General features: G+C 42.9%; 1 protein-coding gene across 1 annotated transcript; it reads right to left on the reverse strand.

Annotated features, from left to right (window-relative positions):
* Window positions 1-426: 426 nt before the first annotated feature.
* EIF4EBP2 (eukaryotic translation initiation factor 4E binding protein 2) lies at window positions 427-24960 on the reverse strand. The gene is made up of 3 exons (XM_043476711.1): window positions 24533-24960; window positions 7943-8128; window positions 427-6963 (listed from the first exon to the last, which is right to left on the reverse strand). The coding sequence occupies exons 1-3, from the start codon at window positions 24675-24677 to the stop codon at window positions 6932-6934; spliced, it is 363 nt and encodes a 120-aa protein (XP_043332646.1). The 5' UTR covers window positions 24678-24960; the 3' UTR covers window positions 427-6931.
* Between the last annotated feature and the right edge of the window lie 284 nt (window positions 24961-25244).

Raw genomic sequence — 25244 nt, forward strand, 5'->3', positions numbered from 1 at the left:
AGGAATGTGATGCTTACCCAGCACAGTGTAGTTTAGTTTAAGACATCAGCTACGATGGACTTCTAACAAGTGTTCCTGAGGGGCAGAGGCAGCCCTCACCAGGAAAGCTGTGGCCTGGGCTCCCTGCAGGCCTGGTGAAGGGCTTTCTCAGGTACCTCTGGCCCCAGCATGTACGTGTTCACTTCCAAGCTCCTTGGGGAAGGGACACATCACCTCCTGGCACATACAGGGCCAGACGGACAAAGGAAGTGCTTTGTAAATGATGAGAACTGACATATGAAGTGGCCAATTGCCTTTGCCCATCTTCCTTATCAGGCCAAGATGCCCAAAATGTGTCAACAGGATTTCACCTGAAATTTACTTTTTATTTAATTTTATTTTTTTTTCTTTTTCACCTGAAATTTAAAAAACAAACAAAACGCCAAGTTGATACTCAAGATCTTTATTGATTCAACTATAACAGCAACCGTTGGTGAAAATTTAATTTTTTTCTGTAATTTCCAAACATGTGCTGGTTTGTAAGGACAGTTGGGAAAGTCAGAAACACCTGACCGTGGAGTCACACAGGGCTGCCTCGGGACCACACAGCGCCCTCTGCTCGCCATCCACGACAGCGAGATGGGCGGGGGAGGGACACCCACATCGAGGGGGACGAAGGGAAGACCAAGGAAAGCACTGGCAGTCTCCACTCTTCCACTCAGAATGGATGGAGCTGGGCCACTGGTGTACAAGGACAGGGAAGGGCATTTCACTTTAATATATAAAGTATTTCAAAGATGCTTAAAATGGACACCTGAACATGTGGGTGTCCTCTGGGCTCTCTAAGACACCCTCTTTAAGGTTTACCCCTGGGCAGCAGAGGGTCTCCTCACCCAGGTGAGAAGAGATGGGTTCCATCTCCAGGTGAAGGAAAGGCACTGGCTCGCAGTCTTCAGGGACTGAGGCAGACACCAGGAGCAGGACGCCTCACCACACAGCTCACCCCTCAGTGCTACTGTTCCTCCCCGTCTCTCCTGGTTTCAAGTAAAAATGACCCTTGGCCTGGCCTTGGTTTTTTTTTAAAGATTAAGATGGGAGAGGAAGAGGGTACATTGCGGGCAAGAAGAGAAACTCCGCTAGATTCACGCAATCTCAGATGTCCAGAAATTTTGGTTTTAAGTACCAGCAAGAGCTCCCTTTGGAAATTTCAATGTGGCCAAATTTCAAGCATTGCAGCATCTCTCTGCCAGCCTCCCACTCGTTGAAAGGTGGCAGAGTGAAAGTTTAAATACCCCAAGAATGTGTTTCATCTCAGTACTATTTTCCATTCAGGATCCAGGCAGTATGGTCTGCCAGGGCTTCAGGCTGCAGAAGCAGAGAGACCACACATCATCTGAAAAGGAACTTGAAAGACTTCTCCTAAATCTAAGCTTTGCCAAAAGGTATCAACTTCCAGGCCCATCCAGAGAAAGAAATGTCAATTCCACAGGGTGGAAAAGGTGACATGTACTGACTGTATCATTCCTTAGACTGCAATCAGAAATGTCATGAGCTAGGCTCAAGGAAACTCCAATTCTCAACTGGGAAAACATAACTAGAACAAGAAATGTGCCCGGGGTGTAAGCATTCTAAATAATTGTGATCCAGCTGCCTCAAGATCTGATGTCATCTTTTATTTAAAGCTGGGAGGTAAAGAAGTTGGTGATGGTAGGGGTACCACTGTATTGTAACTATGCCCCCTGTGAAGTCCAGACAGAAACTGCCCTCCCAAATAAACACTGCTTCTTTAAAACAGACACTAACCCCTCCTAGATGCCATGCATAGGTAAGAGATTGGGTTTCGCAGATTAATAAATAGCTGCCCATGTGCATATAGTCCAGAGACATGCTAAGAAGAGTAAGTTCTGACCCAGAAAGACAAGGACTGGGTCTCCTGTCTGCAGGGGAATGTAAGGGGCTGAGGGCCCTGGCTTCAAACAGCCAGGATACTGACACCCCATCAAGTCTCCAAGGTAACAGAAAAGGATTGTTTCTGGAATATTGCTGCCAATTCAATGAGCACCTTACACCAGGTGCCTTGATGCAAAGCAGGCACTGGCTAAGCAACAGCCTCTGGGGTAAAGCCCACATATCTAGCAGGAAATGTCTGAACTGGGAAGTTGAGGTCTGAGAGATGCAAAGAGCTGGTAACCCAGACAGCAAAAATAAAGACCATCTATTTTGACTCCACCTTAAAATCAGAAGTAAAAAAATTTCGTTTGAAGGTGCTTTAAAGACAAGTTCCTTATTCTAGAAGTACCTTTTCTTCTTTTTTTTAAATAGCTGCCTTAGCAGCATTGCTTTTTATTCAAGTATACTCTAAAGCAAGCAGGGCTATAGATAAGAAAATGCTGGGAAATGTCAGAGCGTAAATCTAAAGAATTTGCATCCTTAAGATGTCTGAAATCCCCAAAAACTTGGCATCGGTGCCAGGGACACAGGACATTCACTAAAAATGTGCTAAACTGACAAGCTTCATCGAAGCTTCTCTCAAGGGTGAAGACACGATTAGTTCTAAGAACCTGTTTCCATCAGGAAGCCCAGGGTGAGGCAAGTGTGCAGAGTTAACTTTTACTGGATGTAAAGATCAAGCACAGACAGATATCTCTTATTCCCAGATGTCCCCCCATTTACTGAGGTGGCTTTTTGGGTGGGAGACCTGACCCCAGTCTGCTTTAGTCAGCGTGGTTTGAGAGAGCAGGTGCCAAGCATCAGCTGGTGGGGACCTGGCTTCTGGATACTATCAGCTATGTTACTCTGAATCTGAATGGTCAGCTATTCTTCAGCCCAGTAACCCACCTTCTAATTCACGTTTGCTGCCTTTGTTTGACAACCCCGACTGATCCATTTGAGTGACTCAATGAGAAGGATCCAATGCCCTTTGTCAATCCCTGGCTAAAGGAGAAAATGAGCAAGCAGTATTGTCTTTTAGAGGTTCAAGTCAAGGACTTAAGCATCCTTGGGCCACTGGTAGTATACAACAGGAAAATGTACAAATATGACCCTGTAAATTTCCATTTCTTGCCAACCCTCTGAAAACTGGCAGGTGGTTATGGACAGTCCATTTTTCATCTGTTTGTTGATGTACATCTTAGAGAACTATTCTCAGCAACACCACCTCTCTCAGTATAGCATCTAGTTTAAACCTAGTCCTTCTTGCTGACCGAGTTTCACCCTCTGTTGGGGGAGGGGTCGTGTTAAGGTATATCCACAAATTCTCTGACACTGCTCCATTCCCTAGGTGGGGTGTAACCCCAGTTCCCTTGAGTGTAGCTGGGCTTAGTGGCTTGCTTCTAAGGAACAGGATAGGAAGGTATAATGATTTGATTTCGAAGACTGACATAAAAGGCACTACAGATTCCTCCTTGCCCACGCTGGGATTGTGTGCTCAGGGGAAGACAACTGCCATGCTGTGAGGACACTCGAGCTGCCTTAAAGAGACCCACACAGGGAGAAACTGAGGCATCTTGCTCACAAAGAGAGCCTGGAAGTGGATTCTCAAGGCCCAAGTGACTGCAGACCCTGTTGAAGTCTTGACTGCAACTTCCTATGGTGCCAGTATCACCATGCTAAGCTGCTTCCCAGGTCCTAACCACAGAAACTGACAGATAATGTCTGCTCTAAAAGAGATTTTAAGTTTGGGGATAACCTGTTAAATAGCAATAGATAACAAAGATAAAGGATAAAACTCTTGGCTTGGAAGCTTAATAGGTAGAAGCTGGCTTCTCTACACTGTGCTTTAGAGAACACAGTAGCTATTTACACAGGATACGAGAGAGTGGTGAACTCAAGTCACCACACTAAGAAGGAGGTAGAACCATGACAATGCACATCTCCTGCTGGAATTTGGAGGGAGGAGGTCATTTCTCATTAAGATGGATTGTCCCCAGAAGTACAGAAACATGGTTTTCTCCTAAGGAGAAAAGTAAAAATAATTAGTAAGATTTTAAGAACCATCTCACTTAAATGATACCCTAAGGGTGTTCCCTCTCCAGGAAAAGGCCCAGATAGATTATTCATTTAGGGCTTCAACTCTTAAATGATTCCTTCCAAATACTCAGGAGGCTTCCCAGGTGGCTCAGTAGTAAAGAATTCACCTGCTAATGCAGGAGACGCAAGTGATGTGGGTTCAATCCCTGGGTCGGGAAGATCCCCTGGAGTGGGAAATGGCAACCCACTCCAGTACTCTTGCCTAGGAAATCCCATGGATAGCGGAGTCTGGTGGGGTCACAAAGAGTCAGACATAACTGAGCTATTGAGCATACAAACACACCCAGCAGTAAACCACCTACTGGATTCTGGCTTGCCCTGAAAAATGATTCTATGAGGCATGGCACAAAGGTTTCATCTGTTGAAAGTTTATCTATTACCTTGTGAGATTATCTTTAAAACGCCAATTTATGAAGGCCAAGGTAAATCTAGTGGCCTCCAGGAAAGAGCTGCGCCAAGCACTGTGGAGATCCTTACAGAGACGGGTACAGGATGGGCAGCTGCTATGTTATGCAGCTGATGCTCCCAAGACATACTGGAGACACAGCCTCTGACTAGGAGGCCACGTGCAGACTCCTCAAGATAGTGAAAAGGGGATCGTGGTGTCGTGAGACTACTCAAGCTGGTGTTTTAATTACCCACTCTTCAATGAGGGAGCCGAGTTTTCACATGCAGCAGTAAAGACCCAGCAGGGCACGCACTCTGCTCACTGACAGACTGACTACTCACTGTAGTGGAGTCACGTTCCAGAGGATGTGGAGAAAGCAAGCTTCGTTCCCAAAGAATCAAGCTCCCAGGGGACAATGAAATCCTGTGCAAGCTTGTCATGGAAATTACCAACACACCTTAAGTTCTTCAAGAGTAAGTAAAGTGAAATTTGGAGTTTAATAAAAATTAGAACAGAGATACATTAAAAAAGCAAGTAAGAAATCTTTTTCTGATCATCAATTCTTGAGACTGAAAGCATCTCCAAAACCGTGGAGATCCAGCTTATTCCTGAGACATCAACCATCACAAAAGGTTTCACTCTTTGAACTATTCACATTTTGTAGCAGAAAAGAGAACAAAGTTCCTCAGACATCCTCCCTCTCTTCTAAAATGTTTGCACAAACAGGGTCTTTTCAAGAGTTCAAAAGAAAAACAGCTTTCCGTCTTAGTGAATTGGCCTGGTACTCTCACCCTGGGATCTGATCTCTTAAAAAGAGGGTTCGGAGCACCAAATCCAATCAGAAATTCCCAGGACACCAGTGGCTATTTTACTTGTCTTTCGGTGAGGGGAGTCACTCTCCCAGGACTCCCATGCCAGTCAACAGTCAGGACTATGGGGTGGGGAACGAAGCAGCAGAGGGTAAAGGGAGAGAATGAGGCGACCATGGACAACCCAGGGAAGGCAGAATGGCCCAGTCTCACAGTCCATCCATTACAAACTCCAGAGGAGCACAGCCAACGCTAGAGCGAGAGGAACAAGCTCACACGGGACTGGGGGAGGCAAGGGCTAGTGACATGGAGCAGCAGACTCGCCAAGGAACAGTTCTCACCTTCCTAACACCGGAAGATGTACAATTAAAAAGTTGCTGTTCAAAATTGTACTGAAAACATATCTAAAAATAGGTCTGTACTCATCTTAAAAATAAAAGGTCACTCCTCAGATAAGAGGAGTGACAGATCTTATCAGATACCAACAGGTGAGGTATCCTGGATGTACATTTGAAAAATGGCCTGGCAGAGAAAAAGGAAGGAGGAAGGGAAAGACAGGGGAATTCAGTGTACCATGGGAAAGGTAAGAAAACGGAAGGAACACATATTTTTAAGCCCATGCTTATCTATCTCAGCAGCCAAAGAAAGCAGGTCCACAAAGGAAAAAAGAGTAGTTCTTTGCTAAGAGCACTCTCAAAGTCAACTTTAAATTCAAAAATCGGAGACAATAAATATCGCAATGCTCACTGGACTGAGAAGCAATGACGACTGAGCCTGGGTAGGGTACTCAAACGGTTCAGCGTCTGCCGAGGTCGTTCTCGGGCATCATCCCGCAGAATGTACTGTCAGGCCTTATCCAAAGTGCATCTGTCCCGGGGAAGGGACCTGCTCGGGAGCAGGAGAAATCACCTGGACAGCTCAGGGAACAAAAGGACCACAGGCAACAAGATGCAAGCAGGGAGGGATGGGAGAAGGGGAGCAGAGAACAACTGGTGACAGGGCACTCCCTTCTGACGCAGAATTACAAAAGGTCTGCACAACTGTGTGAAGTAAAGGAATGGGAAGATGAACTATCACACTAAAGACAGAGTGCATTCCTCCCAGAGGAAGCAGGGGAAGTGGACCTCAAAACAGTGCCCCAGGGTAATGCTACTAGAGTTGTACAAAGTGTGTACTATCCCCAGGGACAAACACCACCAGGTAAAAGGGAAAGCAGCTCTCTTCCTGTTTACCATTTCCCTCCAATGGTTTTCAAGACCCCCACACCTAGGCTCTTGCAAGACTGAAACCTGGGCAGGACAGTGAGGAGACAGAGTAAGAACAGGAATGATGCCAAATCCATCAAACCTCTGTATCACTTCCCCAGACTTCCCAGCCAATGAGTTATTAGTAGGTTGATATGGATTTGGGATTAAAAAAAAAATGGGGGGGGGGGGACCAGAGTTTAACTGTTTTCCTCTATGGGCTGCTTAGTTCTACAGAAATATGTCAAGAGTCTTCAATCTAACTGTCTAACTGGGAAGGGGAACAGGAAACAGGGAGAAGAAATGGTCAGATGCAGCTCATCTTTGCATCCTTTGGCACAAGGGGGAGGAGGAGAGGGAGGAGACAGCAACGGGGATTGCTGGTACTGCCTCTTCTGTCTTTGCATCGATGATCCTATCAGCCAAATCAGGGACACACATATATCAGTGTTGCTGCTTTTCTTCTGATCCTCGAAGGACAATCAGATGTCCATCTCAAACTGAGCATCATCCCCTGGTTAGAATGAAGAAAAGGAAAAGTTGGGCACAAAAAGGAAAAGCAAAACAATTTTAACCAACATTCCCTCTGCACAAGAGTCAAAAAAGAATTCAAACTGTCCCATTTCCTATAGCCTCGAAACAACTATTCTCTGCCTTGGCTGGTCTTTTTAATCTGGGGGTGGGGGAGGCCAACAAAAGAGTGGCAGTCATATCACCCACAGGCAGGAACAATTATGGGAAAGAATACAAGTGAAAACTTTCCAAGTTTCACTCTCCTTTGTCCGAGGTTGACCAAACAGGAGCTTCTAGAGAACTCTTGGCCATTTATCGAGTCAGCACACTCTTCTGGAAGCTCTGAACTTTTAGCCCTGCTCAGAATGACACACGGTCCATCAAAAACTCCTTTGGAATTTGAGAAAGTAGAAAGTTGGCTCATGTACAGGGGTCATGGAGTGCAACCCAAGGTGTACTTCAGGAGCTGGCCATTTCCACAGACATGGATAGGACTTATTATTAATGGTAAACATGTGAGTGAGTGTGCGGGGAGTGGGAGGGGGGTGTGTTTACTGAAATAGGCTATCCTGAAAATAGGGTGAAAAACAATACTGCTTTTCCCTACACCATAAAAAAGACATTCTCTTTATAAGAATTAAGGTCTATTTCCCGAGGGTGATGGAAATGGGAGTTATTAAATTCTGCTTTGTGTGTGTGTGTTATCCCTAGTCCAACAAAGTCCAGATTCAAGAAGTCATCTTTGGGATTTACCATTCCCTGATTTTGGATTCTTCCTCACTCCCACCCCTCTCCTAGATTAGAGTTGGCTATGGTTTAGAACTGGAGTTTCCAGAACATCTCAATAAGTCTTGGTGAGGGCAGGGGGGGAACCTCAGAGATGTATAACTGAACATCAGTTATAACTGAAGCATCAACGTTTCTTCAGACTACTTGAATCACAGGGCTATCTCTTGGTCCCTAACACCAGCATCTCTTACCAACTGCATGCTTCCTGTCATGATTGTTCAAGTTGTTCAAATTGTTTACTTCTACTTTGGAGTCTTCAATTAAGGTGCCAGGGCTGGTGACTCCTGGGATATTGGGCAGATGGCAGGGCGGGGTCTGAGCCATAGGAGAGTTGCGACGATCCAACAAAAACTTTCGATCATAAATGATTCGAGTTCCTGGAAAACAGGGTTTAAAGAAGACGGAAGTTTTATATTCTGTCTCAAATATAATTTTACACCAATGAAAGTAGAAAGTTACCTTCACTTTCTTTGCTTTGAAAAATAAGAACTAGTAACAGTTCAAAAAGGCAGCTGAAATTATGAAGAATGAATCATTCTGGAGAGCAGAAAACTTAGATCAAGGTGGAATTATTTAGGATGGAAAGTTTTCTAATACAAATTTTAAAACTTTTTACTACCTTAAACAGAAAACAATCCAACCCTTTCTTGATGAATCAGGGTGATTACGAAATTCATTTATTATACTATGTTGTGACCTAGGAAGACTCAGGGCCTATTCAGTTGATGATCTATATTCTCCTTAGACCAAACAGGATTCAGGTAGTCAAGGCTGTGCTTGTGGCCCTCCCCACCACAGTTTCCTTGTCTCCTCCTTCACTGTTTGGCTAAGAACCATCTTTTTTCCATGTCTTAAGTCAGTTTGGCTGCCATAATCAAATACCACATATTGGACTGGGTGTCTTACACAGAAATTTATTTCCTCACAGTTCCTGAGATTTCCAAGACAAAGACACCAGTTTCGTGTGTTTCTGCTGAGTGCTCTCTTCCAGACATGTAGACACCTTCCCACTGTGTCCTTTCATGAGGGAGAGGGAAGCAACTGTCTCTTCTGGTGGGGCATTAATCCCACAGTGAGAGCCCCACCCTCAGGATTTCACCTGAACCTAATTACCTCCCAAGGCCCCATTTCCTGGAGAAGGAAATGGCAACCCACTCTGGTGTTGCTGCCTGGAGAATCCTATAGACAGAGAAGCCTGGCGGGCTACAGTCCATGGGATTGCAAAGAGTCGGACATGACTGAAATGACTTAGCAAGCAAGCCCCACTTCTAAATATCACATTGTGGGTGTCAATCACATTGTCAGCGTGTCAATGTATGAATGGGGAGAGTGCAAGTCAATCTATAGTACATGCTTTACACTCATTCTAACTTAATGTGTCTAATCTGCTGGGTTTGAAAACTGGTGATCTGATTTCAACACTATGTAAAATAAGAGCAAAGAAATAGAGGAAAACAATAGAATGGGAAAGACTAGAGATCTCTTCAAGAAAAATCAGAGATACCAAGGGAATATTTCATGCAAAGATGGGCTCAATAAAGGACAGAAATGGTAGGGACCTAACAGAAGCAGAAGATATTAAGAAGAGGTTGCAAGAATACATAGAAGAACTGTACAAAAAAGTTCTTCACAACCCAGATAATCACGATGGTGTGATCACTCACCTAGAGTCAGACATCTTGGATTGTGAAGTCAAGTGGGCCTTAGGAAGCATCACTACAAACAAAGCTAGTGGAGGTGATGGAATTCCAGCTGAGCTATTTCAAATCCTGGAAGATGACGTTGTGAAAGCGCTGCACTCAATATGCCAGCAAATCTGGAAAACTCACCAGTGGCCACAGGTCAGTTTTCATTCCAATCCCAAAGAAAGGCAATGCCAAAGAATGCTCAAACTACCGCACTATTGCACTCATCTCACACGTTAGTAAAGTAATGCTGAAAATTCTCCAAACCAGGCTTCAGCAATACGTGAACCATGAACTTTGAGATGTTCAAGCTGGTTTTAGAAAAGGCAGAGGAAACAGAGATCAAATTGCTGACATCCACTGGATCATCGAAAAAGCAAGAGTTTCAGAAAAACATCTATTTCTGCTTTATTGACTATGCCAAAGCCTTTAACTGTGTGGATCACAATAAACTGTGGAAAATTCTTCAAGAGATGGGCATACCAGACCACCTGACCTGCCTCTTGAGAAACCTGTATGCAGGTCAGGAAGCAAGTTAGAACTGGACATGGAACAACAGACTGGTTCCAAATAGGAAAATGAGTACGTCAAGGCTCTATACTGTCACCCTGCTTATTTAACTTATATGCAGAGTACATCATGAGAAACGCTGGGCTGGAGGAAGCACAAGCTGAAATCAAGATTGCTGGGAGAAATATCAATAACCTCAGATATGCAGATGACACCACCCTTATGGCAGAAAGTGAGGAAGAACTAAAGAGCCTCTTGATGAAAGTCAAAGAGGAGAGAGAAAAACCTGGCTTAAAGCTCAACAATCAGAAAACTAAGATCATGGCATCCAGTCTCATCACTTCATGGCAGATGGGGAAACAGTGGAAACAGTGGCTGACTTTATTTTTCTGGGCTGCAAAATCACTGCAGATTGTGATTGCAGCAATGAAATTAAGAGACATCTACTCCTTGGAAGGAAAGTTATGATCAACCTAGACAGCCTATTAAAAAGCAGAGACATTACTTTGCCAACAAAGGTCCATCTAGTCAAGGCTATGGTTTTTCCAGTGGTCATGTATGGATGTGAGAGCTGGACTATAAAGAAAGCTAAGTGCCAAAGAATTGATGCTTTTGAACTGTAGTGTTGGAGAAGACTCTTGAGAGTCCCTCGAGAGATCCAACCAGTTCATCCTAAGGAGATCAGTACTGGGTGTTCATTAGAAGGACTGATGTTGAAGCTGAAACTCCAATACTTTGGCCACCTGATGTGAAGAGCTGACTCATTGGAAAAGACCCTGACGCTGGGAAAGATTGAGGGCAGGAGAAGAAGGGGACGACAGAGGATGAGATGGTTGGATGGCATCACCAACGCGATGGACATGGGTATGGATGGACTCCAGGATTTGGTGATGGACAGGGAGGCCTGGCGTGCTGCGGTTCATGGGGTCGCAAAGAGTCGGACATGACTGAGCGACTGAACTGAACTGAAAATAAGAGCAAACAGGCTGGGAAGGAGCCTGATGGTTTTCCAATGATCTAAGGGAAGGAGCTTCAGTGGATGAATTTTGTTCTGTCACCAGCGCCCCCAACCTTTTATTCATGGCTAAGTTTCAGAAGGGTGAGATTTTTACTGTGAGATGTTCTTACTAACATTCATGTTGCAAGTCAGAACAAGATTATTTTTACTTCTGTAGTATACTAAACTCAGAAACTCTTGGGGTGAGGTGGTGAAAAAAGAGCACAGGGTAAAAGCAAGCTTTCTATTTCTAAGTTGTATATCAACAACAACATAAACATGACAGCGTTATAAATGAACCAAGTAGAAAATTAGTAGTAGAGATTCAACCTAAACATGTCAGGTATAACAAAGTTTGAAAAACTCCTATTACTGTGCAGAGGCAATAAAAAATATTTTTTACTGCCTTAAGATATAATTCATGTACAATTCAAAGTGTGTAATTCAGTAGTTTTTAGTATACTCCTGGAATTGTGCAACCATCACCAGTCTTTTTCTCTTTTGCTTTTGAATGCACCACATGACTTGTGGGATCTTAGTTCCTCAAGCAGGAACTGAACCCAGACCACAGCAATGAAAAAGCCAAATCTAATCACTGGACCACTAGGGAATTCCCACCACAATCTACCTTAGAACACTGTCATCATCTCCAGAAGATAACACTTAAACATTTAGCAGTCCCTCCCCACTTTACTCCACCCTCGCCAGCCTAGGCAACCACGAATCTGTTTTCTGTCTCTATAGATCTGCCTATTCTAGGCATTTCATATAGGTGTGATTATGTAATATGTGACCTTTCGTGACTGCTCCTTTCACTTGCAGGTTTTTAAGATTCATTCATGTTTGGCATTTATCAGTACAGCTGATCCTTGAACAATCCAAGTTAGCACTTTTTCAATTGTAAGTACTACAGTACTATACAGTCAGTGTTGGCTGAATCCATGGATGCCAAGGGCCAATGATAAGTAACATGTGGATTAACCCCCATGTTTTCCAAGGATCAATTGCACTTAATTTATTATTATTGACAAATAATGTTCTGTATGTATTAATGTATATCACATTTTATCCATCTGTCCATTGATGGACATCTGGTTTTTTTCCATTTTGAATAATGCTTCTGTAAACATTCATGTACAAGTTTTTGTGTGAACTCCTGGGTATATAAGAGAGACCTGCTGGATTATATGGCTTACCTTTTGAGGAACTACCAGACTTGTTTTCCAAAGTGTTGGCACCATTTTCCATTCCCATCAGCAGTATATGAGGGTTCCAGTTTATATACACTGTAGCCAACACTTTCCTTTTTTATTTTTCACTTTTCCTTTTGGCGGTTCCCCAGGGCATGCATCTTAGTTCCCCAAACAGGTGTGAAACTCCAGCCCTCAGCAGTGAGAGCATGGAGTCCTAAGCACTGGTCTGTCAGGGAATTCCCTTTTCATCTTTTTTATTACAGCCATCCTAGGGGGTGTGAACTGGTATCTCATGGTGTTTCAATTTGTATTTCCCTGATAGCTAAAGGTGCTGAGCATCTTTTCATATATGCCTATTGGCCATTCCAACAAATATCCTCTTTGGAGAAATGTCTTTAGTCCATCTTTTAATGGACTTTTTATGACTGCACTGTACGAGTTCTTTATATATTATGAATACAAGCTTTTTTAAAAAAATTTTATTTTATATTGGAGTATAGCTGATTAATAATGTTGTGTTAGTTTTGGGTGTACAACAAAATTATTCAGTTATATATATATACATGTATAAAAGCTTCATATTCATAGATGATTCGGAAATATTTTCTCCTGTGGGGTGCCTTTTCAATTTTTTTCAAAGTTTTAAATTTTAATAAAGTCCAATTTATGTCTTTTTCTTTGGTTGCTTGTGATTTTGGCGTCATATCTAAGAAACTTGCCTAACCAAGGTTTTCATCTAAGAGTGTTACAGCATCAGTTCTCACATTTAGGTCCTGGAGTCATGGGGTCCAACTCTGGTTTTTGTGTGTGGACATCCAGTTGCACCAGCATGATTTGTTGAAAAGACTATTATTGAATATTTCCCCATTTAATTCTTAGTATCCCTGTCAAAGATCAATTGGCTATAATTGTGAGGGTTTATTTCTGGGCTTCCATTGATCGATGTGTATCCTTATGACAGTAACACACTCTCTAGATCTGTAACAACTTTTGAAACCAGGTGAGTCTAACATTGTTTTTCTTCTTCAAGATTGCTTGAGGTTATTTTAGGTCTCTTAAAGTTTCATATATGCATTTTAGGGTCAGCCTGTAAACTTCTGCAAAGAAGCCAGTGGGGATTTTGATGGGGACTGTGCTCTGAATAGATAAATTTGGGGAGTAGTACCATCTTAACAATATTGAGTCTTCCAATCCATGAACATGGACCGTCTATTTATATAGACATTTATAGATAAATGTCTGTCTGTATTTCAAGAATGTTATACAGTTTCCATAGTATAAGTTTCATGCTTTTTTTGGTTAAATTTATACCTATGTATTTTATTATTTTTATGCTATTGTAAGTGGAATTATTTTATTTCATTTTTGGATTGTTTATTGAAAAATACAAACACAATTGGGTCTTGTATACCAATCTTGTATTCTGAAGCTTTACTAAACTCACTTATTAATTAATTTTAATAGTTTTTTAGTGAATTTTTAAGTTACATTTGGTTTTAAATGGACACAAAGTAAACAATTCAGAAGAGAAGCCATCCTGAAGAATTACAACTTTAATGATGCTGTTACTGTTCTCAAACATGGCCAGGGAAAATACGGATACAAAACCACAGTATTTCATGTGTTCGAATTTTAGATCACTGGAAGCTAAAATAATTGTTGCAGATATATGGCAAAAAGAAGGTATTAACCTGTCAGTGACTAAGGATTCTATGGTGTAATTCAAAAGCATTTAATATTCAAAAAACCAAAACTATCGAAAGAAAACATTAAGACTTGACTATAAATAAAATGCCAGGAAAAAACCCTTTTTTTCCTTTTTTGATATTGTGTATACTGTGAAATTATATAAATTCCAAGACAATTTAAAAACCTAAAATATTCAGGGTCTCTTAAAAATGTGCATGTATAGACACATCTTATGAAGCAAGAACTTCCAGTAATTCAATTTCAACTGCCAGTCACATTTATGTTAGCCCAATTCAATGTCAACCAACGCATGCATAACTAGAGAAAAGTTAACCGTACATCTCTAAGGGAAAGGCAGACATACCGGGAAGCAGAGGCAGACAGGCAAAGAGTATCATCTCACATGCTGCTGCGGCTTAGTTGCTTCAGTCGAGTCCGACTCTGTGTGATCCTATGGACTGCACTGCAGCCTGCCAGGCTCCTCCATCCTTGGGATTCTTCAGGGAAGAATACTGGAGTGGGTTGTCATGCCCTCCTCCAGAGGATCTTCCCCACCCAAGGATCGAACCCGGTCTCCTGCATTGCAGGCAGATTCTTTACTGCCGAGCCACCAGGGAAGCCCCATAATCTCATGTGGTGGAGAGCTAAAACTGACAGACTGAGACACAGAGGTTTAACTAGATTTATTTAGAGTTTTAAAGGTAACTACCCAGGGCTTCCCTGGTGGCTCAGTGGTAAAGAATCCACCTGCCAATGCAGGAAACATGGGTTCGATCTCCAATCTGGAAAGACCCCACATGCTGCAGACCAACTAATCTCATGTGCCACAAGTATTGAGCCTGTGCTCTAGAGCCCAGGAACCACAACTGAGCCCTCATGCCTCAACTACTGAAGCCTGAGCGCCCCAGAGCCCATGCGCCACAATAAGAGAAACCATTGCAAGGAGAAGCCCACGCACTGCAGCTAGAGAGTAGCCCCCACTTGCTGCAACTAGAGGAAAGCCTGCACAGTAATGGAGACCCAGCACAGCAAGAAATAAATACACAAACACTAAAAATAAATGCATAAAGGTAACTACTCAGAAGTACCAAAAACAATAAAACAATTTACAGAAACTGGTAAATGGAGAGAGGCGAGCGGAAATAAGAAGTACAGAAAGTAATCAAAGTGTCCCGTATCCCTCATTTTCATAACAGGGAGTCAACACTAATGTTAAGAAATCAAGAAATTGTGGTATAAATATATATTATTTATAGCAACAGTAGCTAACCAGTAAAATCACTACAAACAAACTGTTAAAAGCAGCAGTCTATTGTCATTTTACTTTACATTTTAGGTGTTTCTGTTCAGTTTTCCTTTTTCTATTTTGTTTTAAAAATATGCATATCAAAAAAAATATGCATATCTTAGTCTTCATGTTTGGATTTCAAAACAAAAAGGAATCTTTAGATCTAGGTTAACATTAGATATCTACACACATTCTTCATTCCTTGGTGACCAGTTATTTGGATAAATCTAGTACCCTGACCTAGCACTTTCTAAATGCTGACATTACTAGGAAAACATGAGAGTAAAACTGAGTCCTTCTGATGGAGAACAGAGTAAGGAGAAAAAGCTTCTACTTTTCGTTCTAGAAATTAGTGATTTTCAAATGGCAAGAAAAAAGAGGCAAATAAATGAGATCCAAAATTATGCTTGCCAAGATCAGAAACAGACACAAGATGAACAAGCAGCGTAAGTGTGTATGTGCTAAGTTTCTCAGCCGTGTCAGACTCCCCACAACCCCATTCATGGACTGTAGCCTGCCAGACTTCCCTGTCCATGGGATTCTCCAGACAATAATACTGAAGTGGATTGCCATTTCCTTCTCCGAACAAGCAACAAGTGTTTCCAATACACTCAGAAAGGTAGTCTGCCTCTTTCCCTCTCCCCCCAGCTCCATCCCAATAGTAAGAAGAGAACATAAGAAGTGAAAAATACAGAAAGGTCTTATAAAGAAAGTGGTTTTCTCTGTTTTTTATTCTATCAGCGTAGGGGGGTGATTAACAAGGTCTGTGTTTCACTATGTTAGAGAACATTTTAAATGCATTTCAGTTTTAAACATCTGTTCTTCATGGAGGCTCTGGATGGAACAGACAGACTCCTGAAAGCTCTATGCCAGATATCCCAGAGAGGCTAAAAGTTGCTTGACCCAGTATCCTCCAGGGAGGCTGACGGTGGCCAAATCACGTTCAGTGTGTACAATCATCAAATCTCTAAAGTGCTAATAAAACCAAGAAAGGGACAATTTTTACATCAGCAAAAGGCACAACCAGAGCCAGAGGATATTATAACTTAGTATGGCTAAATAATTATGGCAAACGGAAGACATCCAAGGTTTGTGAAAAGTCAATTCTACTGTCCTTTGATTAACTCCAATTCTCATAACCAGGAGCAAAGATTTCCAAGACATTAATGTCAAAGGAAGGCTCCCTACCCAATCACACAGGACTCTGCCAGAGTAGAACACACACCCAGGCTGAAAGGGAAGTTGATAATGACTATGCTCCTATTCACAAGGTTCTGTTAGAAGAGGCCTCAGACAGCATCTGGTGGAAGCTGGTCATTTTACAGATGGAGAAAACAACATCCAAAGAAAGATCACACAGTGAGTGCCCCAGGAGTCAGGAGACCAACACAAATAAGCAAGGCAGTCTGAGCAAATCTGCCTTTCTTGAGTCTGGCCAAAAAATGGTTGGAAACAAATGACTTTTTTAGTTAGTACCAGGTACAAAGTAGTATACAAACCACAAACTAATCTCAAATAAATGCCAACTGATTTTAAGACTATCAAAATTAAGTACGTCAAATGTCCATGTCTGTCTGGATTTGAACACTCGTCTTGAAGTAAATTTTCTTCACAAGAACTACCTGGTTCTGGTTCCAGGAAAATGCTGGTTGGATGCGCCAGATTGTTGACAGCATCCTGGATCAATTCTTTGGATTAGATTCCACACATGCTGTGGTTCAGCCTCTGTAATGCTAATGATTAATGAAGGCTCACTGCTCTGGCACGGGGAAAGCACTCAGAGTCAAGCCTGACCGTCATTCCCACTTCTTGTTTTCCTCCCCGTTGATTCCTCTTGGGCACTTAAAAAATAAAAATAAAAACAATGCATAATACATATCTACCAATATCTTCTACTTACAGGAAGGAACTTGAACTCATCAATAAACTTCAGAGGCAAAAGCCTACTGAACATCACTGTTCTAGGTCACTTTATTTATGTGCTGCCTCTTCATTACGGTTCAAGAACTTATCAGACCAGAGAGTGGTTTCATTTCAACGTAAAAGCAGCCCGACTCTAACATAAACATTCTCTGATGATGAGATGAGCACCTCTCTGAGGCCCAAAGAATGAATTACAACATCTTAAAAATGAATCACAGGTCTGGCAAACTTTTGATAGGTACCTCTTAGAATGGACTCTGCAGGTGGCGCAGTGGAAAGGCATCTGCCTGCCATGCAGGAGACATGGGTTTGATCCCCGGGTCAGGACAATCCCGTGGAGTAGGAAATGGCAACCCAGTACAGTCTTCTTGCCTGGAAAATCCCATGGATAGGAGCCTGGCCTTAGAACCTAGACAGTAATCAATGGTCTATCTTCACCAATCCTCACCTGCTATAAACATCAGACCATTTCTTAAAAAAATTAAAACTGAATGAGGTATTACACTGATACTAAAACCAAAGATACCACAGGAAGAATAGACAAGTATCTCTTAGGAATATAGATGCAAAAATCCTCAACCAAGTATTAGCAAACAGAATTCAGCAACATATAAAAAGGATTATATACCACAATCAAGGGTACTTACTCCAGGAATGAGAGGCTGGTTCAACATCCGAAAATAATTAACACGATACATCATAAGAACAGCATAAAAAACAAAAATCATAGGATCATTCCAAAAGATACAAAAGAAAAAACTGCCTTTGATAAAATCCAACACCCTTTCATAATAAAAATAATCAACAGACTAGGAATAATAGGAAACTTCCTGAATCTGATAAAGAGCATCTATGAAAAACCACAGCTACCATTTTACCTAATGATAAAAGACTGGAGGTTTTCCCCAAATACTGAGCACAGGCCAACGGTATCTGTTCTCATTCTCTTGCCATGTTTGTTCAACACTGTACTAAAGGTTCCAGTTCCAGCCAGGGCCATTAGGCAAGAAAACAAACAAAAAAGGTACCTAGATCAATAAGGAAGAAGTAAAACTATCTTTATGCATATGTGGTCTTGTGGTCTTGTATATAGACAATACCAAGGAATCTATAAAAATTGTATTTTCCAGCTACTGATTCTTGTTTACTAAGCGTTTTACTTTTTAAAACAACTCAATGGCATGAACAGCTTTAGTTCATCAGGGCATTTGTCCTCAAGATCTAAAAGACAATTTATTTAGAAACAAATACTCACAAATTTCTGAGCTTTTGGCTTCAAACTGTGGCCTGAGAACCAGGTGAAAAGGGCCTTTAAAAACTAGTCCTATATCACATAAATCAAAGCAAGATTCTCTATGACCCACCTCCAGGGTAACAGGGTAACAGAAATAAAAACAAAAGTAAACAAGTGGGACCTGATTAAAAGCTTTTGCACAGCAAAGGAAACTATAAGCAAGGTGAAAAGACAACCCTCAGGATGGGAGAAAATAAAAGCAAATGAAACAACTGACAAAGGATTAATTTCCAAAATATTCAAGCAGCTCATACAATTCAATGCCAGAAAAACAAACAACCCAATCAGAAAGGGGGGAAAAGACCTAAATAGACATTTCTCCAAAGAAGACATACAGATGGCACAAACACATGAAAAGATGCTCAACATCACCCATTATTAGAGAAATGCAAATCAAAACCACAATGAGATATCACCTCACACGGGTCAGAATGGCCATCGACAAAAAGTCTACAAACAACAAATGCTGGAGAGGGTGTGGAGAAAAGGGAACACTCTTGCACTGTTGGTGGGAATGTAAATTGATACAGCCACTATGGAAGACAGTATGGAGATTCCTTAAAAAACTAGGAATAAAACCAACATATGACCCAGCAACCCCACTCCTAGGCATACACCCTGAGGAAACCAAAGTTGAAAAAGACACATGTATCCCATTGTTCATTGCAGCACTATTTACAATAGCCAGAATATGGAAGCAACCTAGATGTCCATCGACAGATGAATGGATAAAGTTGTGGTACATATACACAATGGAATATTACTCAGCCATAAAAAGGAACGCATCTGAGTCACTTCTGATGAGGTGGATGAACCTAGAACCTATTATACAGAGTGACGTGAGTCAGAAAGAGAAAGATAAATATCGTATTCTAACGCACATACATGGAATCTAGAAAAATGGTACTGAATAATTTATTTTCAGGGCAGCAATGGAGAAACAGACATAGAGAATAGACTTATGGACATGGGGAGAGGGGAGGAGAGGGTGAGATGTATGGAAAGAGTAACATGGAAACTGACATTACCATATGTAAAATAGATAGCCAACGGGAATTTGCTGTATGGCTCAGGAAACTCAAACAGGGGCTCTGTATCAACCTAGAGGGGTGGGATGGGGCAGGAGATGGGAGGGAGCTTCAAAAGGGAGGGGATACGTGTATACCTATGGCTGATTCATGTTGAGGTTTGACAGAAAACAACAAAATTCTGTAAAGCAATTATCCTTCAATTAAAAAAAAAAAGTCATATATCAGATAGATAGCTGCTGGGTTGTTAAAACACAGATTTTAAGGGGTCTTCACAAAACAAAGTCTGTGATAAACAAATTTGAAAATGGTAGCCTAGGTCTTACTTATTCAATAAGCTAAATGATGGAAAGTTTCAACTGACTTTTGTTCTATTGTAAATAGAGCAGCAAATATCTTTGAAACAGTAACTTTCATCTAAAGACTTGGGAGTCAAGAAAAAGTTCTATCCTTTACCAACAACTATTATTCTGCTTGGGGCTCTCTTCCTTCCAACCAGGTGAACTAGTTTTCCCACGTTAACTTTACCTTGTCTGATCAGCAAATCTTTTTTTTTTTCATCACATCACAGCCTTTACTGCTGACTGGCAGTGAAGAATCTCCGATATTCACTACTGTAGCTATTTGCGTTCCCAAAACTATTTTGGCTGATTCCATATAAAAATAGAAAATCTGACATTCCTTAGTTATTGGTTATGACATGTCTACATACCAAAATATTTTTTGTCCATACAAATCCAAGAAGCCTAAATTTTACTCAAGATAGAATATCAAAAAATTCAAAGGACATGATCTGTAACTTTTTACACACACATGTAGTCAAGCCTACAGTTGTCTCCAAACCATGCAAGACCCCTCCCATAAAATAATTTTTAAGACACCAGTCCTCAAAAAATCCTTGCGGAACCCTAGTAGTGCCAGTTTACAGACGCACGTTTCACCCGTAGGCCTTGGGAGAGTAGAAGGGAGTTGCGCACTACCCGCCTGGACGAGCTCCGGCTTCCCTCATCAGGTTGCGTCTAACCTGGAGCAGGCAGAGGCGCTCCGTGCCACACAATACACTGCCGCATGCCCCGCGGCCGAGGGCTGCTGCCTTCCCGGGCAGTCTCTCACCGGCAAACATGGACCCAACACAAAAGTGCACCCACCGCAAAACTGAGCTACATCTTCTGGTACATACTTTGGTGGCTGACGAATATGAGACTAAAGCCAAATCTCCTTTGGAATGACAACACATGTTAATTTTTGTTACTCTGAGGTAAGTAAATGCCATCTTCCTTAAACACAAGGCAAAGTGAACTTTCAACGTGTTTTTCGTGCACTTCTTACATGTAATCATGAAGTCCTTCAGTTAATAACTGAAACTAGAGAACCAAACAAGTACATTTGCTGGTTCAGAAATTTTTGGCTAGAATAAACTCAGGTCACTGTATTAGAAATATTATAACAGTGAGAAATTGGCCTTTCTTCCCCACATCTACAGGGCTCTATTCACTTCTCCCAACAAAACTAGATTAACACTCAGGACTCTCCCCAAATATTCTTACTTTATTATGGCTCACACTAAGTGGATTCTTTTCCCTTCTTCCTGTCTTCTCCTTTATCCCCAAACCCTTCCAATGGCCTTCAGGGAACCAACCAATTACAGCAACTCTTCAGCTGGCAGAAAGGATGCACAAGGGTATGAACAAGATTTCATACTAACAGTTCTCCTCTGGCGCTCTTGTTACGGTAACAGCATACTTTTCCACAGCTGAGGAGGACGTTACGCAGGAAAAGTAAGGCAAAAAGAAAGGCTCAAAGAGGTCTCTTTGTTCATTCCCCAGAGCACAACCCTCTCAACAAGGAGACAGTTCAAAACTCATTAAAAAATAAATAAATAAATAATAAGGTAGCAAAAGGCATCATATTATCTGGCATTCCAGAGGTAGAAGAGTCTTCTTAAATGTTTGCAAACGTCCTTTCCTAGGAAAATATGCATCTTAAGACAGCAGAGGAAAAACCTGAAATAGGAATAAGGACACTAAGTTTGAGATTACCAACTGACATTAATTAGCTGTATGACACTAAGAAGTTACTTAATTTCTCTCAGTTATAGAAGCAAAGCATTAGGTCCCTTCCAGCTAACCATTGTTACAAAAGTGAAGCAGACTGTAATAACTTTACCTTTCACTGAGGCTAGAAGCAGCTTCTCAAAGGATGAGCCAAATGTCATGCCCATTCCCCCAGAGGCAGATAAAACAAAATAAAAACCCAAGGGTGTTTTGTTCTGAATTTGGTCAAAAATTTTGTTCTTCCTTAATAATGAGAAAAAGGTACACTTCTAATAATATGAGAAATATAAGAGGTTACAGAAAGTTTTCATTTCATTTCCCAACTCTCATTTTCCAACCACAGAAGGCAATTTTGAGAAATCTTTTCAAGGGTAAGTTGTATCCTCTGTGGGGAGATGGCAAGTTCATTATGTTGTCAATGTCTCTGCCCAGTCTGATCATATAGGGCATTCAGCACATCAACGGTTATCTGGAATGCTCTGACCTGTGTATGACACTCTAGAAACTTGAGACAGGAAACTCTAATACCCTTCCTTCCTACTAAATAGAGATTACTCATACAAGCCTACTACCACTTTTCTAAATGTTTTCAAGTCTGAAATATGTAACTTAGCACTTGACTCTTTACAAGTTTTTTATTTTAGAACTAAAAAGCTTTTCTACCCAGCAAGATTTTAAGACCACTGAGAGTAAAGACTGCCTTTCCTACCTTTGTCTGTGGTCCCCTTTTGTGCAAAGCACTGCCCTGGACCCACAAAACTCACTGAAGATACCTAACCACATCAATTCAGGTGCCTAAAGGTGACCAAATAACAATCATGATTCAGGGAAAGAAAATTACATAGAAGAGAGGGAAATGTAACAAAAGAAATGAACAAATCATCAGAAAATTGGAAATTTTCCAAGGTGGGGGATTAAATCAGTAAGTACTGCATATCTCGGTGGCACTGAGGTAACTGCTATAAAATGGTGTTTAAATCCAACTGCAACAGTGCTACATCTTATAAACATATTAGCTAAGTCTTTGTGTTAAAAATTTATGACAATGTGCTCTACTAATAAATAACAGCTCTGTAAAATAGATGAGCTAAGATGTATTTAAATCTGCAATTAAAAAGCAGAAACCATCTGGAGACAGGGTAAGTGACATTTGAGAAAGTAGCTGAGGACTATGTATGTAGGGAGGAAGGATAAATGATTTAGTATTTCCGGCAGAATCTTTCCCAACACTGTAGGAACTAATTCAGACTACCAGATAGGCTTGTATCTTTAAGGCACACTTAAAGACTATGCCCTTACTTTAAAAGCATATAAGCTTGGGTATTTGAAATATGTCTAAAGGTGACCCTGCAGTTTTTCCCTCAAAGGAATAATGATTAATATACAGCTGAAAGTTTAGTTCCTTCCTCAAATAAATAATTATCTGCTACTATGACATTGGTTCTAAACTGCTGGAAGCACAGGCATTACAGAATTCACAAGGAATTCTGGAAGAAGTTATAAATTTCTTTCCATCACCTTGGAAAACAACATCCATTTCTTAAAAGTTGTCAGTTCAAGTTCAAGACAACCTATGGAGAACAGATCCTGGTTTGCCAAATCTTTCACGATTAAAAGGCAAGAAGAGTTCAGCATGCTCAGAGGCTGGCCTTGACCAGATGAGGTCAGGAGGGAGGTTATCTCCAATGAGGTAAGCCACCTCACCAGAAACTCCACTGTTCCACAGTTACAACTTCCTTAAGCCCAGTTCTCCACATATTTCAAAGAACGTCTCCTGCCTGGATCATTTAAAAGTATTCCAAGGCAGCCACGCCACCCATAGAGTCGCCTGGGTGGATTCCTCTGAAGAGCTCTCTCCGAGATTTTTATTCCTTGTTGGCAAGATCTTCTTACTCTACCGTCTTGATATTGTGCAACTATTAAAAAATGGCCGAGGCCTAACGGCAAGGGACTGGTTGGAGCACAACTGGTGAGCCCAGCCCACAGGAACCAAGCTAGCAATCCCGCAGACGGCAAGGGCTGCCAGCAAAGTCCCAACCCTCTAGCCAGAGGCCACCATCAAAAAGCTAAGTAACCAAATTAAAAATGAAGCACCATTCCCTTCATGAGGTCCCTCAAGATCGCTCTCCAGTCTTCTCCCACTGGATAAAAGCCCAGTCAGGGGACAGACAACCTTTGAGCTCCCTTTTCCCGTGACCAATTAATGCCACGATCTTCACCTCTACCCCAGTGTTCTTCCTTGTAAACAGTCTTGGTCGCACTCTGAAAAGTAGTGCCCAGGGACCCCGCTCTGCACGGCCCCTTCCCCCGGATGAGGCAGTCCCGCCGGGGAGGGTACCGTCTTCCACCTACCTCCACAGGCGTCGCCGCCAAAACTCTACCCTCAAGGCTGCCAGCGCTCCTTTCCCTGGGCTATTACTTGAGCATGATTTTATCACTCCTCCTCCAGCCTGGGGACTCCCCCCACCCGTGGGGCCTCGTCCAGCAAAGTAAACAATGCTGTCAAAGCAGGATAACACTGGGCGAGGCTTCCAAACTCCGCATTCCAGCCTCCCCCCTCCTGGAGTTCTAGAAGCAGCAAAACAAGTCATCGCAGGGTCCCAGGAGCAAACTACTCTCCCCAGCTTCCTTTCTAAAAAGGCCGGGAGACAGCTCCAAAATCAGGCTTCAATGTGCACAAAGACACTATATGTAAGAGGCAGAGGGAATGCGGAGCGAGTGCAAAGCCAAGTGTAGGCGAATTTGCCCTGGAGTCCGAGGGCGGGGGAAGGAGAAAACTGGGTCGAGTGCGTAAACCTGCCACGAAGCGGGAACAGGGGCTTTTTTTTTCCACGAGAGGAGAGCCAGTCACGTTCCCAGAGCGGGCACGCGCTGAATAGAGTTGCGGGAGAGAGAGAACGCGAAGTTAATGTCCTCGAAAGCCGTTTCAAGGGGGTTTCGGGGGAAGCCCCAGGAAAGGGGCTTTGGTGGAGCCGGGGTGGCCCGAGCGGCCCAGAGTGCATACGCCCTGAGTTAAAGGACCGCGGCGGGAAACTGCGGGGACACCGCGGAGGTTAGCGCGGGCGCGCTCGGGTGCCGGTCGCGGGCTCGGGTGAGGGCGGCGCGGGCGCCGACGCTCACCTCCCGGTGTGGTGGAGAAGAGCGTCCCCCCGGGCGTGGTGCAATAGTCATGAGGTAGCTGCGCGGCGTCGCTGATGGGCACGGTGCGGGTGGGGATGGCGCGGCTCTGGCTGGGCTGGTGGCCGCTGCCGGCGGACGAGGACATGGCTCTGGGCGCGGACTCTCGGGCTTTGTCCGGCGGGCGGGCAGGCGGGCGGCGGCGGCGGCTGAGGGCCCGAGCTGCTCCAGCTGCTCAGGCGGGCTGAAGGGCGGGCGGGACTAGGCGCGCTCCGCTCGCTCCTCGCTCGCTTCCTCTTGCTCCCTCGTCCCGCTCCGCTCCCGCCGCCGCCCTCTCAGCCGCCGCCGCCGCCGCCGCCCGATCCTCCGGCCTCCGCCAGCAGCCTCAGCAGCAGGAGCAGCGGCAGCAGCGGCGACGACGACGACGACCGGAAGCGGGCGAAGGCGGGAGCCAGAGGGAGGTCGGGGTAGCTGGTCGGCCGGACGTGACGTCACGAGGGCGGGTCCTGGGTGGCTAGGTTGCTGGCGGGGCGGGGTTTATGCCCTGAGGGCGGGACGCGAACCGGACTGAACCTACGCGAAGTGTTTGTGAACTGAACGTAGGTGTGCTTGGAAAACTTGTGTGGGTTTTTTATTATTATTATTATTGTTATTATTATTGTCAGTCAACACTAATTGAGTTGACTTCTGTTTCCTATATCGAGGCAAAATGTTA

Source organism: Cervus canadensis, chromosome 8 (genome assembly GCF_019320065.1).
Source record: "Cervus canadensis isolate Bull #8, Minnesota chromosome 8, ASM1932006v1, whole genome shotgun sequence".
Classification (NCBI taxonomy): Eukaryota; Metazoa; Chordata; class Mammalia; order Artiodactyla; family Cervidae; genus Cervus; species Cervus canadensis.